The following is a 16,789-nucleotide window of genomic DNA, read 5'->3' on the forward strand; positions in this document are numbered from 1 at the left end:
ATTAAAACAATGAGGCTTCTGGCCGGGCACGGTGGCTCAAGCCTGTAATCCCAGCACTTTGGGAGACCGCGAAGGGCGGATCACGAGGTCAGGAGATCGAGCCCATCCTGGCTAACACGGTGAAACCCCGTCTCTACTAAAAAATACAAAAAACGAGCCGGGCGAGGTGGCGGGCGCCTGTAGTCTCAGCTACTCGGGAGGCTGAGGCCGGAGAATGGCGTAAAACGGGGCGGGGGAAGCTTGCGGTGAGCTGAGATCGGGCCACTGCACTCCAGCCTGGGCAACAGAGCAAGACTCTGTCTCAAAAAAAAAAAAAACAAAAAAAAACCTTGAGGCTTCTGGAGCTATATAGATATGGGTTAAACTTTACGGCTCTGCCATTCATTAGATCTGTAGCCTTTATTTATTTATTTTGAGAAAGAGTCTTGTCCTGTCGCCCAGGCTGGAGTGCAGTGGTGCAATCTGGGCTCACTGCAACCTCTGCCTGTCTGGTTCAAGCAATTCTCCCACCTCAGCCTCAGGAGTAGCTGGGACTACAGGTGTGCACCACCAACCCCGACTAATCTTTGTATTTTTAGTTGATATGGGGTTTCACCATGTTGGCCAGGCTGGTCTTGAGAACGCCTGACTTCAAGTGATCTGCTCTCCTTGGCCTCCCAAAGTGCTGGGATTACAGGTGTGAGCCACCACACCCAGCTAGATCTGTAGCCTTCAATGAGTCATATGGGCATCAATCAAGTAAAAAACTCTACTCTTCTCAATCTGGTCTGAGTCACCATTATTCCCAGAGCAGAATACTGCAGTATTCCCGTATTTTGACTGGCTTCTCTGTTTCTGGCCTTGCCCTCTTGCTCGAGCTTCACAGTGTCCAAAATAATACTTCCCCACCACCCGGCTTTTTTGTTTTTTGTTTTAGAGACAGGGTTGTGCCATGTTGCCCAGGCTGGTCTTGAACTCCTAGGCTCAAGCAAGCCTCCTGCCTTGGCCTCCCAAAGTGCTGGGATGAAGGCGTGAGCCACCATACCTGGCCTGAGTGCAGTGGCCTGATCTCGGCTCACAGCTGCCTCGACCCTCCAGGCTCAAGCAATTCTCTCACCTCAGCCTCCCGAGTAGCTGGGACTACAGGCGCGCGCCACCATGCCCGGCTAATTTTTGTATTTTTTGTAGAGATGGGATTTCACTATTTTGCCGGGGCTGGTTCCCAACTCCTGGACTCAAGCGATTCGCCCGCCTCAGCCTCCACACGCTGGGATTTCAGGCGTGTGCCACTACTGCTCCCACCCCAAAGTAGTATTTGTTATTATTATTATTATTATTATTATTATTATTATTATTATTAAGACGGAGTTTCGCTCTATTGCAGGCTGGAGTGCAGTGGTGCGACCTCGGCTCACTGCAACCTCTGCCTCCCAGGTTCAAGCGATTCTCCTGCCTCAGCCTCCCAAGTAGCTGGGACTACCGGCGAACGCCACCACGTCCAGCTCATTTTTGAATTTTTAGTGGAGAACATGTTGGCCAGGATGGTCTCCATCTCGACCTCGTGATCCGCCCGCCTAGGCCTCCCAAAGTGCTGGAATTACGGGCGTGAGCCAACGCGCCCGGCCTATTACTAGTTTTTTTAGGCAGTGTCTTTCCCTGTCGCCCAGGCTGGAGGGCGGTGGCATCATCGCGAGTCACTGCAGCGCCGACTTCCCGGGCTTAAGTTATCCTCCCGCCGCAGCCTCCACGCCTGGCTAGGGTTTTGCATTTTTTGTAGAGATGAGGTCTTTTTTGCCCAGGCTGGCCTCTAACTCCTAAGCTTAAGCGACCCTCTTGCCGCAGCCTCCCAAAGTGTTGGGGTTACGGGCGTGAGCCACCGCGCCCAGCCTAATGGAGGAAACTGAGGCTCGGAGACAGTAATTTCCCCAAGGTTCCACAGCTAATGAGTGGAGCGGCGATTTGTGGAACGAAATGAATGAAATCGGTATGGCAGTGGGCCCGGACGCGCCCGGTCGGTGGAGTGGCTTAGACGCCGAGCGCGCAGCTCACAGCCGGCGGCCGCGGTTTCCGGGAGGAAGCAAGGATGCTTTGGACGCTGCGCTTAGCGCCTCCGCGGAACCTCGCGCTGCCATTCCCGGCCGTGGCTCGGTCCTCGGCTGATGGGAAGCAGGAAGTGGCGGCGGGCGTCGCGAGCGGTGACATCACGGGGGCGACGGCGGCGAAGGGCGGGGGCGGAGGAGGAGCGAGCCGGGCCGGGGGGCGGCTGCACAGTCTCCGGGATCCCCAGGCCTGGAGGGGGGTCTGTGCGCGGCCGGCTGGCTCTGCCCCGCGTCCGGTCCCGAGCGGGCCTCCCTCGGGCCAGCCCGATGTGACCGAGCCTAGCGGAGCTTGAGCAAGGAGCGGGTCCGTCGCGGAGCCGGAGGGCGGGAGGAACATGACATCGCGGAGGTGAGGAGCCCCGAGGGGCCCGGCCCGGGCCTCGGCCGGCCCCCGCCGCGTCGGTCAGCCCCGTCCGGAAGGGGGCGCCCCGGCCGGGCTTCGGGCTCCCGCCCCGGATCGGGATTGGGGGCCAGTTCCCTCCTCGTCCCCTGTCCCTCCTCGGCCCGGGGGCCGGCCCCACCGCGCCCCCACCCCTTGGGTCCCCATTCATTTCCTGCCTCCCCGAGTTCCGGCTGCGGCAGCCCCGGGGATGCCCGTCAGGCCCGGGGCAGGTAGAGCCGCCTAGGGAACCACGGGCGCCAGCGGCCCGGCTCAGCGCCGCATTCCTGACCCATTGCCTCATGAGAATTGCCTCATGGTGATTCCGAAATAACCCTGCTCACTTGGGGAGGCTCCTTGGGACACGAGATGGGAGTTGCGCGGGGCCGGGCCCCCAGTGGTCTAGTCGTTCTGGGTCACTGTGCCACTTGCGTGCATTTGGGGACTTCACGAAGGACCGCTGACCCTTTTATGTGCCCCTTTGTGTCTTCTTTTTCTCCCACCGCTCACGTGCCAGAAATGGAAAAACTGACTGTATCTGCAGCCACTAGAAGTATTTCCTTCCTCTGCGATCTTCGCTTTGGGAGATGGAAAGGAAGGGAGCCGCATCTCGTTATTTAATCCTTCACTGCAACCTTAACAGTCAGGTCACTTTACTGGTACCCGTTTTATGGATGAGGAAACCAAGGCCCAGAAGCAACATGCTAGTAAATGACAAGATTTGAAACTAAGGAGAATTAGTGAGTTAATGAGATCCTTTGAAAGATCAGGGTACTATTACTGCTAATAGCTAACATTTGCTTAGTTCTGACGACAGCCCTATCAGATAGCTGCTATTATCCCCATTGTAAAGATGAGTAAACCGAGTTTGGGAGAGGTTAAGTAGATTGCCTAACCTCACAGCTAGTATGTGGTGGAGACAGAATCCCTAGTTTTAATCACTATGTTGCTTCTATTATTTTGTAACTATTGCTAACCACTTGTAAGCCTTAATTTTGTTGTCAAACGGTAGTGTGACCTGTTTTCAGATAATGATCCTGCTATTTTATATAGTCACTCCATATACCACTCACACTTAAGACCCATTGTCTGTTCTTTTCCATGGTTGTTCAATTATGGTCACTGTCTCAGACATTTAAAAAACGATTCAAGCTATTGAGGCTATTTGAATGAGATTTTTCTTTCTTTCTTTTTTTTCTCTTTTTTTGAGACGGAGTCTCACTCTGTTAACAGCCCAGGCTGGAGTGCAGTAGCGCGATCTGGGCTCACCACAACCTCCGCCTCCTAGGTTCAAGCGATTCTCCTACCTCAACCTCCCAAGTAGCTGGGACTACCGGCGTGCCACTATGCCCAGCTAATTTTTTTTTTTTTGAGACTGAGTCTCGCTCTCTTGCCCAGGCTGGAGTGCCGTGGCGCAATCTCGGCTCACTACAAGCTCCGCCTCCCAGGTTCAAGCCATCCTCCTGCCTCAGCCTCTGGAGTAGCTGGGACTACAGGTGCCCGCCACGACGTCCGGCAATTTTTTTGTGTTTTTAGTAGAGACGGGGTTTCACCATGTTAGCCAGGATGGTCTTTATCTCCTGACCTTGTGATCCGCCCGCCTCGGCCTCCCAAAGTGCTGGAATTACAAGCGTGAGCCACCGTGCCCGGCCAATTTTTGTATTTTTAGTAGAGACGGGGTTTCACTATGTTGGCCAGGTTGGTCTCAAACTCCTGACCTCGAGATCCGCCTGCCTCGGCCTCCCAAAGTGCTGGAATTACAGGTGTGAGCCACCGCACCCGGCCTGAATGAGATTTTTCAAAATATTAGGAATGTCTCCTCTAAACACACCTGGCATGTTATTCTTACATAGATCTGGAATTTAAAAAGGGGAGAAAAAAGAAACAGAACTGGTAGGAAGTGAGTTACTTGGACAGGTCTGTTGGCAAGTGCTTGCAGATCTGGGTAATATATAACTGCGTTTCAATGGAACAGTGTATAGCCTCAAATGTTCTAATTCTTTAGGGAGCTTTTAAATAAACAGTTGTCTATTCTTTAATCTGTCTAATAGTCATTGAGCCTTTTGTTCCTGGTGTCTGCTCTTCCAGACAAGTAAGGATCTGCTGCTTTAGAGGGCTGAGGGTTGGGAAAAAATCTGCGTAGTAATAGACCCTACATTGTCCAGTTTGTTAGTTTAGAAGCATGGAAGTATGGGCATAGTCAAAGCAGCAAGTGGTAAAGATGACAGTTTGAAATGGAGTAATTCCTTCTCCCCTCCAGCCCTGGTATTGTGTACCACCCAAAAAGCCAGATTATGAACATAATACACAGAAGTTTGAATGATTTATCATTTTTTGGATTATAAGTCTGTTTTATTAACCAGCCTTAATGAGCTATAAATGACATGCAATTAAATGCATATATTTAAATGTACAATTTGATCAGTTTTGACATACATATACACTTGGGAAACCACCACCACAGTCAAGATAATGAACACATCTATCGCCCCTCGTAATTTTGCCTCATGTTTTTTGTAATCCCTCGTTTGTTCTTAGGCAGCCACTGTTCTGCTTTCTGTCACTATATATTAGTTTATATTTCCTAAAATTTTATTGTTTTTTTAAAATTTTTAAATTGTTTGAATAGAGATGGGGTCTCACTGTGTTGCCCAGGGCAGTCTCAAATCCCTGGGTTCAAGTGATCCTCTCACCTTGGCCTCCTGCAGTGTTGGGATTATAGGCGTGAGACACCCTGCCCAGCCCTAGAATTTTATTATTATTGTTATTATTATGTTTTTTTGAGAGTCTCACTTTGTTGCCCGGGCTGGAGTGCAGTGGTGCGATCACTGCAGCCTTGTTTTCCTAGGCTCAATCCATCCTTCCTCCTCAGCTTGCCGATTACTGGGACTACAAGTGTGCACCACCACACCCAGCTAATTTTTGTATTTTTTTGTAGAGACAGAGTTTTGCCAGGTTGGCTAGACTGGTCTCAAACTCCTGGGCTCAAGCGAGCTTCCTGCCTTGGCCTCCCAAAGTGCTGGGATTACAGGCATGAGCCACTGTGTCCGGCCTTCAAATTACTTTAAGCTAGTATTAATTCCTTCAACAGTAAGTTAATGAGCCAGGCAGGATAAAGCAGTAAGACAGGAAAATATTGCTAGTTTCTTTCTTTCTTTCTTTCTTTTTTTTTTTTTGAGACGGAGTTTCACTCTTGTTGCCCAAGTTGGAGTGCAATGGCACGATTTTGGCTCACCACAACCTCTGCCTCCCAAATTCAAGCGATTCTCCTGCCTCAGCCTCCTGAGTAGCTGGGATTACAGGCATGCGCCACCACGCCCGGCTAATTTTGTATTTTTAGTAGAGATGGGGTTTCTCCATGTTGGCCAGGCTGATCTCAAACTCCCGACCTCAGGTGATCCACCTGCCTCGGCCTCCCAAAGTGCTGGGATTACAGGCGTGAGCCATCGCTCCCGGCCAATATTGCTATTTTCATGGCTGAGAGAGAGCAGGCAAGCACATGACTAAATAGGACAATTTCAGGTAGTAATAAATTCTAGGAGGGAAAAAAATCCTACAGAAATGTGAAGATGGGAGAATGCAGTTAGTTTTGATAGGTGATTTAGAGAAGGTGATCGTATGAGCTGATGCCCGAATGACAATTAGTGGTCTGAATTTTGTTTTGCTTAATTATCAAAATAACTCCTTTTGGGTTAGACTTTTATATGCATCCAGTAATTAAAATGTAAGTATACTCAATGTACTGATATCTCTCAGCATCATAGGTAGGGAAACTAAGGCATTGAGCAATTAAGTGACTTCTTCCTTGATCATGTAGCAGTGATAGTACTGGGTTTAGATTTTGAGGTTGCTTCTCTGCCCTTCTCTGCCTTTGTGAAACCAACAAAGCTGCCTGTATTTTCCAACTCTTCCTTCATCTTGTGGTACCTCCTTTACATCTGTTTTTGTTCCTCTGAAATCCATACGCGACGATGAGCTGAGGGGGCAGAAAATTCAGCTTGTTCTGAGACTGGAGGCTTTTGGTTTATCTCTTGCAGGTCAAGTACATTTTGTCCTGGGCTCTCCCTGGTGGCCACGTTTGTTTATCTCCTGCAGGAGTAAATAAACTTGCCTTGCTGAAAAATAACAGTTCTGTGTCTTTCCAGTTGAAACTGGGATGTCTTTATTAACATTAGGTCCTGATGTAAGGCCAAGTTTTTGGTTAGAGTTGCTCAAGTTCAGAGGCCGCTGCTAAGATGACTTATCCCTCATGTCCATGGTCAATGTGGAGACTGTTATGAGTGGCACATGATGCTGGAAAAGCAGAGCCAACTCATGTTTGTAATTGTTCCTAGCAGGCCGTGGTGTACTTTGTTAGGCAGCCATAGAACAATAGAGACACTCAGTTTATTCCCCTTCCCTCTGGGAAACACAGACAGCACCTGCCATCCAACGCCAAACAACGTTTTTAAGGAAGAAAGAGGCAAAAAGTGATGTTGGCAAGGTCTCTGGGTGTTGTGGACCCCAACCAAGGATTGGAGACCCTGAAATGGATTCAGATGCCCTAAAATGCAGCCCAGTTCTTACTGTGAATTTTGGAGGACTTTGTGCCTTGAGCAAATGTGTATATCTGATGCTCTTTGACAACACTGAAATAGGAAAACACTGAAATAGGAAAAATACTATCCATGTTCGTGAGGAGCACGGAATTTAGGGAGGGAGACAGACTTTTATGCCAGCATCAAATCAAATTAGGTTTTAGGAAACAGCACATGCAAAAGTGCTGAAGTGGGAGAAGATCTTGGAGTGATTGAAGACTGGGAGAGAGCACATGTGGGAGCTGTGAGGCTGGGAAGATGGGAGGTAGGTGGGAGCAGAGCAGACCACACAGGGATTCTTAATGTCTTTAGTGTCATGTGGACCATGGAGAGGAGTGCAGATTGTATTTTTAGAGCAATGCAAAATCATAGAAGGATGTGATCAGCGGAGTGGCATGAGCTGATCTATTTTAAAATATTTCTCTGGCTGCTGTGAAGGAAGGATTGTAGGAGGCAGGAGTAGATTCAGGGAGATGAGACAAGTGATGAGAGAGGCTTTGAACTTGGGTAGAAGTAGTTTGTGGAAAGTCTTTTTTGGAGGTAGTTTTTGTTTACTGCCTTGTCATCAAAGCAGAGATGCTGACCAATGAAACTCTATGAGAAAATAGTGATTTATAAAGACATAGCTATGTACTACCATTAAAAAGCTGCTTAAAAAAAAAAGATAAAAAGCTGCTTTAACAAATATTTTTTTTTTTTTTGAGATGGGGTCTTACTCTGTCACCCAGGCTTACGACCTCAGCTCACTGCAACCTCTGCCTGCCAGGCTCAAGCGATTCTCCCACCTCAGTCTCCCAAGTGGCTGGGACTGCAGGCACATGCCACCATGTCTGGCTAATTGTGTGTGTGTGTGTGTGTATGTGTAGAGGTGGGGTTTTGCCATGTTGCCCAGGCTGGTCTCAAACTCCTGAGCTCAGGCAATCCACCCGCCTCGGCCTCCAAAGTGCTGGAGATTACAGACGTGAGCCACTGCGCCCTGCCTAACAACTTCAAAAAAATTTTTACATTCAGTAGGATATTTATTGCATTATTGTTGGTGATGGCAAAATATTGGAGACAGCTGATAGGTTCATCAATGCGGGGCTAGTTAAATGAAATACAGTGTAGCATGCATTAGAACACTTTTCAAGAATTTAACTTTTTTGTAGCCTTTTACTTCTAATGCTTGTCCCTATTGACCCCTTTTTTTTTCTGCATAACTTACTCTCTTACTGTAGGATATTAAAATTTAATTAATTAGATTAGAAATGAGGAATATTCTTGTAATCTGTAGAAAGTAACAAACTATAAACTTACTCCCCAAGAACAAATATAATAATTTTTCTGGAGTAGCAGGTAAAAGAGATATAAATTTATATGCATACAAGAAACTGAAATTAGACTTTATACATTTAAAGGTTACAAATGCAGTTTTTTTTACGTGAATCTATTGTCCAGCATTGAAGTCTGGGCTTTTAGTGTAACCATCACCTGAATAATGTAAATTATACCCATTAAGTAATTTCTCATCCCTCAAAGCGCTCCCACCCTGAAATTAGACTTTGGATCCCTAGTTTAAATTTCACCCCTCTATTTTTTGAGACAAGGTCTCACTCTGTCACCCAGGTTAGAGGGTGATGTTGCAATCATAGCTTACTGTAGCCTCAACCTCCTGGGCTCAAGGGATACACTCTCCTCAGCCTCCTGAGTAGCTGGAACTGCAGGCGTGCACCACCACATTCGGCTAATTTTTTTGATTTTTTGTAGAGATGAGGTCTGAACTCCTGGGCTCAAGCGATTCTCCCCAAGTGCTGGGATTACAGGCATGGGCCGCCCCCCCACCCCCCCCACCTAAATCTCCTTTCTCAGTATAGCAGCCTTGAGATGAAGTTCCTGAAATTACTGGCCAGTTTGACTGTTTCCCCACATCACTGGGGGAGGGGGATGCATAGATAAAATATTCAGCATCATTGTATTTTCTTTTTGTTTCATCAGCATCTTTTTTAAAAACTCACTTGACATAAGTCCCGAGCCTTTGCAGATCTGCATTCAGATTTCGGGTGTGATTTCCTGGCAAATAGTTCAGGTTTGTAAACTCTTTTTTTTTTTTTTTGATACAGAGTTTCACTCTTGTAGGGCAGGCTAGAGTGCTGTGGCACCGTCTTGCCTCACTGCAACCCTTGCCCCGCTGATTAACATGATTCTCCTGCTTCAGCCTCCCGAGTAGCTGGGATTACAGGCATGCGCCACCACACCTGGGTAATTTTTGTATTTTTAGTAGAGATGGGGTTTCGCCATGTTGGTCAGGCTGGTCTTGAACTCCTGACTTCAGGTGATCTACCTGCCTTGGCCTCCCAAAGGGATTACAGGCGTGAGCCACCACACCTGGCCAAAACTTTTTTTTTTTTCTCTTTTTGTTGCTGAGAAATGTAAACTCTTACAGACAGGAATTACAAGTGTGAGCCACCGTGTCCAGCCTCTAACTATTGCTTGAAATAATATAGAGACAGTTCCAGAGCCATGGAGAAGTATATGAAAAAGCAGTGTTAACTTAAATGATATACATGTCACAATTGCCTATGTGAAACTAACAGAATTATGCATGAGAAGTATCTATCCTGCATAACATCCACTAATAATAATTATGATAATAATAGTGAAAACTAATGTTTATTAAGTCCTTACTGTCTCCAGCCTCTGTGCTAAATACTGGTTACTAAGTTTCCCTGAAAATACTATTCTCATCTGTTTGTTCTTAATAACAGGATAGCATAATTATAAATTGTAAATGAAACAATGCAGTTTATTTAATAAAAGGGTAAAGGAGAAGACCACCTACCTTATCTTCTGTTGCTGATCTAGCTGATGGATGTAGGTGGTGTTTACCTAGTTTCACCTTTGGCAGTTGAAACTACTTTTTTTTTTTTAAGAGACAGGGTGGGCCAGGTGCAGTGGCTCATGCCTCCTGTAATCCCAGCACTTTGGGAGGCCGAGGCGGGCAGATCACTTGAGGTCAGGAGTTTGAGACCATGGCCAACATGGTGAAACCCTGTCTCTACTGAAATTACAGAAAGATTAGCTGGGTGTGGTGGTACATGCCTGTAATTCCAGCTACTTGGGAGGCTGAGGCAGGAGAACGCTTGAACCCGGGAGTGGAGGTTGCAGTGAGCTGAGATTGTGCTACTGTGCTCCAACCTGGGTGCCAGAGCGAGACTCCGTCTCAAAAAAAAAACCAACAACAACAAAAAAGAAATTTTTAGAAATATGAGATGAGAGCAAGAACAAGGGTATTTAAAAAAAGAAATTTTTAGAAATAAATAGCAGAACGTAGTAGGGAAAAGTTTGATTTCTCAAGTCTGCTTTGCACACAGGCACGTGACAAACATTCAGTAAGTATAGCTGTAATTTTAACCAGCTGTAATGTATCATAGCCAACATATTACATTTTTCTTTTTTGAGACACAGTCTTGCTGTGTTGCCCAGGCTGGAGTGCAGTGGCACCATCTCAGCTCACTGCAACCTCTGTCTCCTGAGTTCAAGTGATTCTTGTGCCTCAGCCTCTCAAGTAGCTGGGATTACAGGTGCATGCCACCACACCCAGCTAATTTTTGCATTTTTAGTAGAGACGGGGTTTCACCATGTTGGTCAGGCTGGTCTTGAATTCCTGACTTCAGGTGATCTGCCTGCCTCAGCCTCCCAAAGTGCTGGGATTAAAGGTGTGAGCCACCATGCCTGGCCATATATTGCTTTTTTCTTATTATCAGAGCCAGTTCATAATTGTGGAAAAATTAGTGTTTGTAACAATATAAGTATGGATAAATCATCTTTTTTATTTTGTGATTCATATAGCTTTGTTGTTGTTGTTGTTGTTTTATTTTTATCTTGAGACAGGGTCTTGGTCTATCACCCAGACTGGAGTGTAATGGCACAATCATGGCTCACTGCAGCCTCAGATGCTTGGGCTCAAGCAATCCTCTCATCTCAGCCTCTAAAGTAAATGGGACCACAGGTGTGGGCCACCATGCCTGAGTAATTAAAAAACATTTTTTTTTTTTTTCTAGAGATGAGGTCTCACTATGTTGCCCAGGCTGGTCTCAAACCTTTGGCCTCTGCCTCAGCCTTTAGAGTAGCTATGACCATAGGCATGTGCCATCACCCAGCTAATTAATTTTTTTTTTTTTTTTCTGGAGATGAGGTCTTACTTTGTTACCCAGACTGCAAGTTAGTTTCAGATATCAACATTTGGTGTTTCCAAATGCATGGGGAGGCTTTGGGGCAAGTTTTTGGCTCATATGCATAGGTGCTCTAGACATTCACTTTGCAAATTCTTATTAAAATGACTACAGTAGCATACAGATAGGGAAAAATATCCTTGTCATCACCACCAATTGGGTGAGAAGAGACTGTGTATTAAAAACAATGACCATCTTTTTGCCACATAAAGAGCTGGTGGGACCAGTTTGAAGAGGGCTTTGTCAGCTACCTTCTGCCTCTTCCTCTTGAGTACGTGGAAGTTGGAGTCATCCTTGACAGCCTCCTGTTGACATCACCCAGGTCACAGATGTGAACCTGTGTGGATGTAGGAGAGAGTAGTGGTGGGGCTCACCCCAAGATTGCTCTTCCTTCCCTTCTGGCCGCAAATGTTTAGTAAGGAACTGCTCTGTATTAACCATTTGCTAGGGGCTGCGGGTACGGTGGTGAAGAAATGGACATGTTCCTACTCGGGAGGCTGAGGTGGGAGGATTGCTTGAGCCCAGGAGTTGGAGCTGCAGTGAGCTGTGATCACGCCACTACGCTCCAGCCTGGGGGCAGAACGAGACCTTATCTCTAAAAAACAATAAAAGAAATAGACATGTCCTTTACCCTCATGGAACTGCCAGTCTAGCCTTCAGCCTGGTGGCTGTAGAAACGTGTGATTAGATGCTATGTTGCTATGTTGAGTATCACCCCTGAGAAGCAGGGGGTTTTCTGAGAAGGTAGGATGGGGGATCTGAGTGTGGGACCACCAGAGGGAAAAGCACATGTAAAAGTCACATGTGGCAATTGGAGGAAATCGGAGACGTGATCAGAGAACCAGAGTCAACCAGGGGCCATGCTGTGCAGGGTCCCGTTAAGATCTGTGACTTTATTCTGAATGTTTTCTTCCGGATAACATCTAAATTTCTAGTTCCAAAGGTGAAACTCCAAGGGTGGGTTCTGTGCTAAGCATTTTGCATGTATTAATTAATTTCTACCACATAACATTGCTGTGAATTAAGACAGTTTCTAAGCATGGCAAGAAACCCAGAAATCATAATGGAAAAATCTGATAAATTTAACCATGCCAACATGAACCTCCGTAGGAAAAAAAATACCACAGACTAAAAAGGGGGGCAAAAAAAAAAAAAAAAAAAAAAAAAACGGAGACAAATATTTGCAACACATACAGTAAAGGGTAATATTCTAGTTATATCAAGAGCTACAAATCTAATAGGAAATGAGCAACGACAAACTGACAACTCATAGAAAAGGAAAAACAAGCGGTCTGAAAACATGAAAAAGTGCTCAGTCTTACAAAGAAATGCAAACTAACATGGCACCATTTTCCATTAATCAGATAGACAAAGATGAGAGAGTCTGGTAATATATGCAGTATTGGCACAAGTGAGGGAAAACAGCAGATTTCACACTGTATGCCCATCCAGACCCGTACCTTATTTTGAGGGTGGTCTGACAATATTTGTCAAAATAAAAAAAATTACATACAGTCATGTGCCACATAATGATGGTTCAGTTGATGATGGACGGCATACATAATGGTGGTCCCATAAGAGTATAATGGGCTGGGCGCGGTGGCTCTCGCCTGTAGTCCCAGCACTTTGGGAGGCCGAGGTGGGTGGATTGTCTGAAGTCAGGAGTTTGAGGCCAGCTTGGCCAACATGGTAAAACCCTATCTCTACTAAAAACATACAAAAAAATTAGCTGGGTGTGGTGGCGGGTGCCTGTAATCCCAGCTACTCAGGAGGCTGAGGCAGGAGAATTGCTTGAACCCGGGAGGGAGAGGTTGCAGTGAGGTGAGATCGGGCCACTGCACTCCAGTCTAGACGACAAGACAAGACGCCAGCTCACAAAAAAAAAAAAAAAAAAAAGGGAATATAATGGACTGGGCCGTGGTGGCTCACACCTGTAATCCCAGCACTTTGGTAGGCCAAGGCAGGAGAATCTTTTGAACTTAGGAGTTTGAGACCAGTGGGGACAACATAGCAACACCCCATCTCAAAAAAAAAGATTATAATGGAGCTGTCCTGTATAGACATACCTTTTTTTTTTTTTTTTTTTTGAGACGGAGTCTCTCTCTGTCGCCCAGGCTGGAGTGCAGTGGCCGGATCTCGGCTCACTGCAAGCTCCGCCTCCCGGGTTTACGCCATTCTCCTGCCTAAGCCTCCCGAGTAGCTGGGACTACAGGCGCCCGCCACCTCGCCCGGCTAGTTTTTTGTATTTTTTTTTAGTAGAGACGGGGTTTCACCGTGGTAGCCAGGATGGTCTCGATCTCCTGACCTCGTGATCCGCCCGTCTCGGCCTCCCAAAGTGCTGGGATTACAGGCTTGAGCCACCGCGCCCAGCCAGACATAGCATTTTTAACCTTTTTTTTTTAGAAATGGAATCTTGCTGTGTCACCCAGGCTGGGGTGTAGTGGCATGATCTGGGTTCACTGAAACCTCCATCTCCTGGGTTCAAGCGATTCTCTTGCCTCAGCTTCGTGGGTAGCTAGGACTGCAGGTGCACGCCACCAAGCCTGGCTAATTTTTGTATATTTAGTAGAGATGGGGTTTCACCATGTTGGCCAGGCTGGTCTTGAACTCCTGACCTCAAGTGATCCACCTGCCTCAGCCTCCCAAAGTGCTGGGATTACAGGCGTGAGCCACTGCACCTGGCCACCATTTTTAACCTTTTATATTGTATTTAAACTGTACCTTTTCTATGTATGGATGTGTTTAGATACACAAATACCATTGTGTTACAGTTACCTACAGTATTCAGTACAGTAGCATGCCGTACAGGTGTGTAGCCTAGGAGCAATAGTTTATACCATATAGCCCAGGTGTGCAGTAGGCTCTGCCATCTAGTTTGTATAAGTACGCTTCATGATGTTTGCACAATGACAAAATCACCTAATGATGCATTTCTCAGGACATATTCCTGATGTTAAGCAATACATGACCGTATCTTGACAAAGCCATTTTATTTCTAAAACTTTAATGTTACAGATTTATTTGTAAAAGTATGTAAAAATGATTGTAAAGGATATGTTCTGCTGCATTATTTGTAATAACAAAAAACCAGAGGATAACATAAATGTCCTATAAGAAGGGTCAGATTATGGATGGCACATTCATACAGTGGGGTATTATGTAGCCATTGAAAAAAAGGATACTGGCTGGGCGCAGTGGCTCATGCCTATAATCTCAACACTTTGGGTGGCCGAAGAAGGAGGATTGCTTGAAGCCAGGAGCTTGAGGCCAGCCTGGGCAATATAGCAAGACCCTGTCTCTACAAAGGAAAAATAAAAAAATTAGCCAGGTTTGGTCTCAGCTACTGCGGAGGCTGAGATCGGAGGGATTGCTTGTGCCTGGCAGGTTGAGGCTGTAGTGAGCCATGATTGTGCCACTGCACTCCAGGCTGGGAGATAGAGTGAGACCCTGTCTCAAAAAAAAAAGAAAAAAAAAATACACCCCCGTAAAATGTTAAGAAGTCCTGGATGTGGGCCAGGTATGGTGGCTCACACATGTAATCCCAGCACTTTGGGAGGCATTGCCAGGAGGACTGAGGCCGGGAGTTTGAGACCAGGCAGAGCAAGATAGCAAGACTCCATTTCTACAAAAAATAAAAAAATTAGTTGGGCATAGTGGTGCATTCCTATAGTCCCAGCTACTCAGGAGGCTGAGGTGGGAGGATTGCTTGCGGCTGGGAGATTGAGGCAGCAGTGAGCCATGATCACACCTCTGCACTCCAACCTGTGCAACAGAGTGAGACCCTGTCTCTAAAAACAACAACAACAAAAAACCCAACACAGTAATGATATAGAAAGATCTACAGTCGAGTGGGGTGGCTCACGCCTGTAATCCCAGTACTTTAGGAGGCTGAGGTGGGCAGATCACAAGATCAAGAGATCAAGGCCATTCTGGCCAACATGGTGAAACCCGGTCTCTACTAAAAATACAAAAATTAGCTGGGCATGGTGGTGTGCACCTGTAGTGCCAGCTACTCAGGAGGCTGAGGTAGGAGAGTCACTTGAACCTAGGAGGTAGAGGTTGCAGTGAGCCAAGATCCCGCCACTGCATTCCAGCCTGGCAAGAGAGCAAAACTCCATTTCAAAAAAAAACAAAAACAAACAAACACACAAACAAACAAAAAAAAAGAAAGATTTTCCAGTTGTAGTATGCGAAAACATCAGTGTAAAACAAGAGAATCCCATTTCTGTGTGTGTCGAGTGTGTCTCACACAGTCAGGCCCAGAGGGAGTGTGTATATGCACATGCACATTTATGTCAGTGTATATATGTATACATACAGGGCTGTGGGTTTGTTTGTTTTTTTTGAGACAGAGTCTCACTCTGTTGCCCAGGCTGGAGTGCAGTGGCGTTATCTTGGTTCACTGCAACCTTCACCTCCTAGGTTCAAGTGATTCTTGTGCCTCAGCTCCCAAGTAGCTGGGACTACAGGCACGCACCACCATGCCCAGTTAATTTTTGTATTTTTGGTAGAGATGGGGTTTCATCATGTTGCCCAGGCTGATCTGGAACTCCTGGCCTCAAGTGATCTGCCCGCCTTGGCCTCCTAAAGTGCTGTTGCTCAGGCTGGAGCTCAGTGGCACAATCACAGCTCATTGCAACCCAACATCCCAGGCTCAGGCAATCCTTCCATCTCAGCTTCCCAAGTAACTGGGACTACAAGTGTGTGCCGTCAATGCCCCACCAATTTTTAAATTTTTTTAGAGACGGGGTCTCCTTACGTTACCCAGGCTGATCGTGAACTCCTGGCCTCAAGCAATCCTTCCACCTCAGCATCCCAAACTGCTGGGATTACAGGTGTGAGCCACCTTGCCCCGCCCTGTACAAAGATCTTCATAAAAGCAGTTAATAATAGTATGTTTGATCCTACCATCACAGGGGTGAGGTCAAGGACAAATGTGATAAATTCTTTTAGAATCTATTTTTAAAAAAGAAGAGATGACAGTGGTGACAGGGAACAGATAAGCAGGTAGATTGTGTGGGCCTAGGCTGTTTAACTAGTGTTTAAAATGAAGCAACTGCTGAGCCTGCTGTATTTCATTTAATGGGGACTAGTAGAGCAACAGCCAGAAATTCTTCACTTCCCATCCAAGAGAGGCAAAAGTTATCTTCCCTTCAATAATAACTACCAGTATAATTTAAAATAATTAGAATCTTATTTGAATAAGAAACAGGTGTCTGCCTGAAGTAGACAGTCACTGAAGTCACTAAGTGGCAGAGGACAGAAAACAAAAAATTGAAAGTAGGAAACAATTAGCAGATATGATATCAAACATGAGCTGTCAGTGACAATGGATTAAGTCCTTCAATTAATGGCTGACCCAGATGGAATTAAAAGAAGAAATCCAGGCTGGGCATGGTGGGTTACACCCATAATCCTAGCACTTTGGGAGGCTGAGGTGGGAGGCTCACTTGAGCCCAGGAGTTCGAGACCAGCCTGGACAACATAGTGGGACCCCCCATCTCTATTTTATAAAAATATTTTGAAAACAGAAAAAAGGCCGGG

General features: G+C 46.3%; 1 protein-coding gene across 2 annotated transcripts in view; it reads left to right on the forward strand.

Annotated features, from left to right (window-relative positions):
- Window positions 1-2,199: 2,199 nt before the first annotated feature.
- PTPN11 (protein tyrosine phosphatase non-receptor type 11) overlaps window positions 2,200-16,789 on the forward strand; it is a 99,224-nt gene continuing 84,634 nt past the window's right edge. For both annotated transcript variants that reach the window (XM_023203824.1, XM_023203831.1), the window contains exon 1: window positions 2,200-2,427. In XM_023203824.1, coding sequence (XP_023059592.1) covers window positions 2,414-2,427 — 14 coding nt within the window. In that variant the 5' untranslated portion in view covers window positions 2,200-2,413. The remainder of the gene's footprint in view (window positions 2,428-16,789) is intronic.

Source organism: Piliocolobus tephrosceles, chromosome 10 (genome assembly GCF_002776525.5).
Source record: "Piliocolobus tephrosceles isolate RC106 chromosome 10, ASM277652v3, whole genome shotgun sequence".
Classification (NCBI taxonomy): Eukaryota; Metazoa; Chordata; class Mammalia; order Primates; family Cercopithecidae; genus Piliocolobus; species Piliocolobus tephrosceles.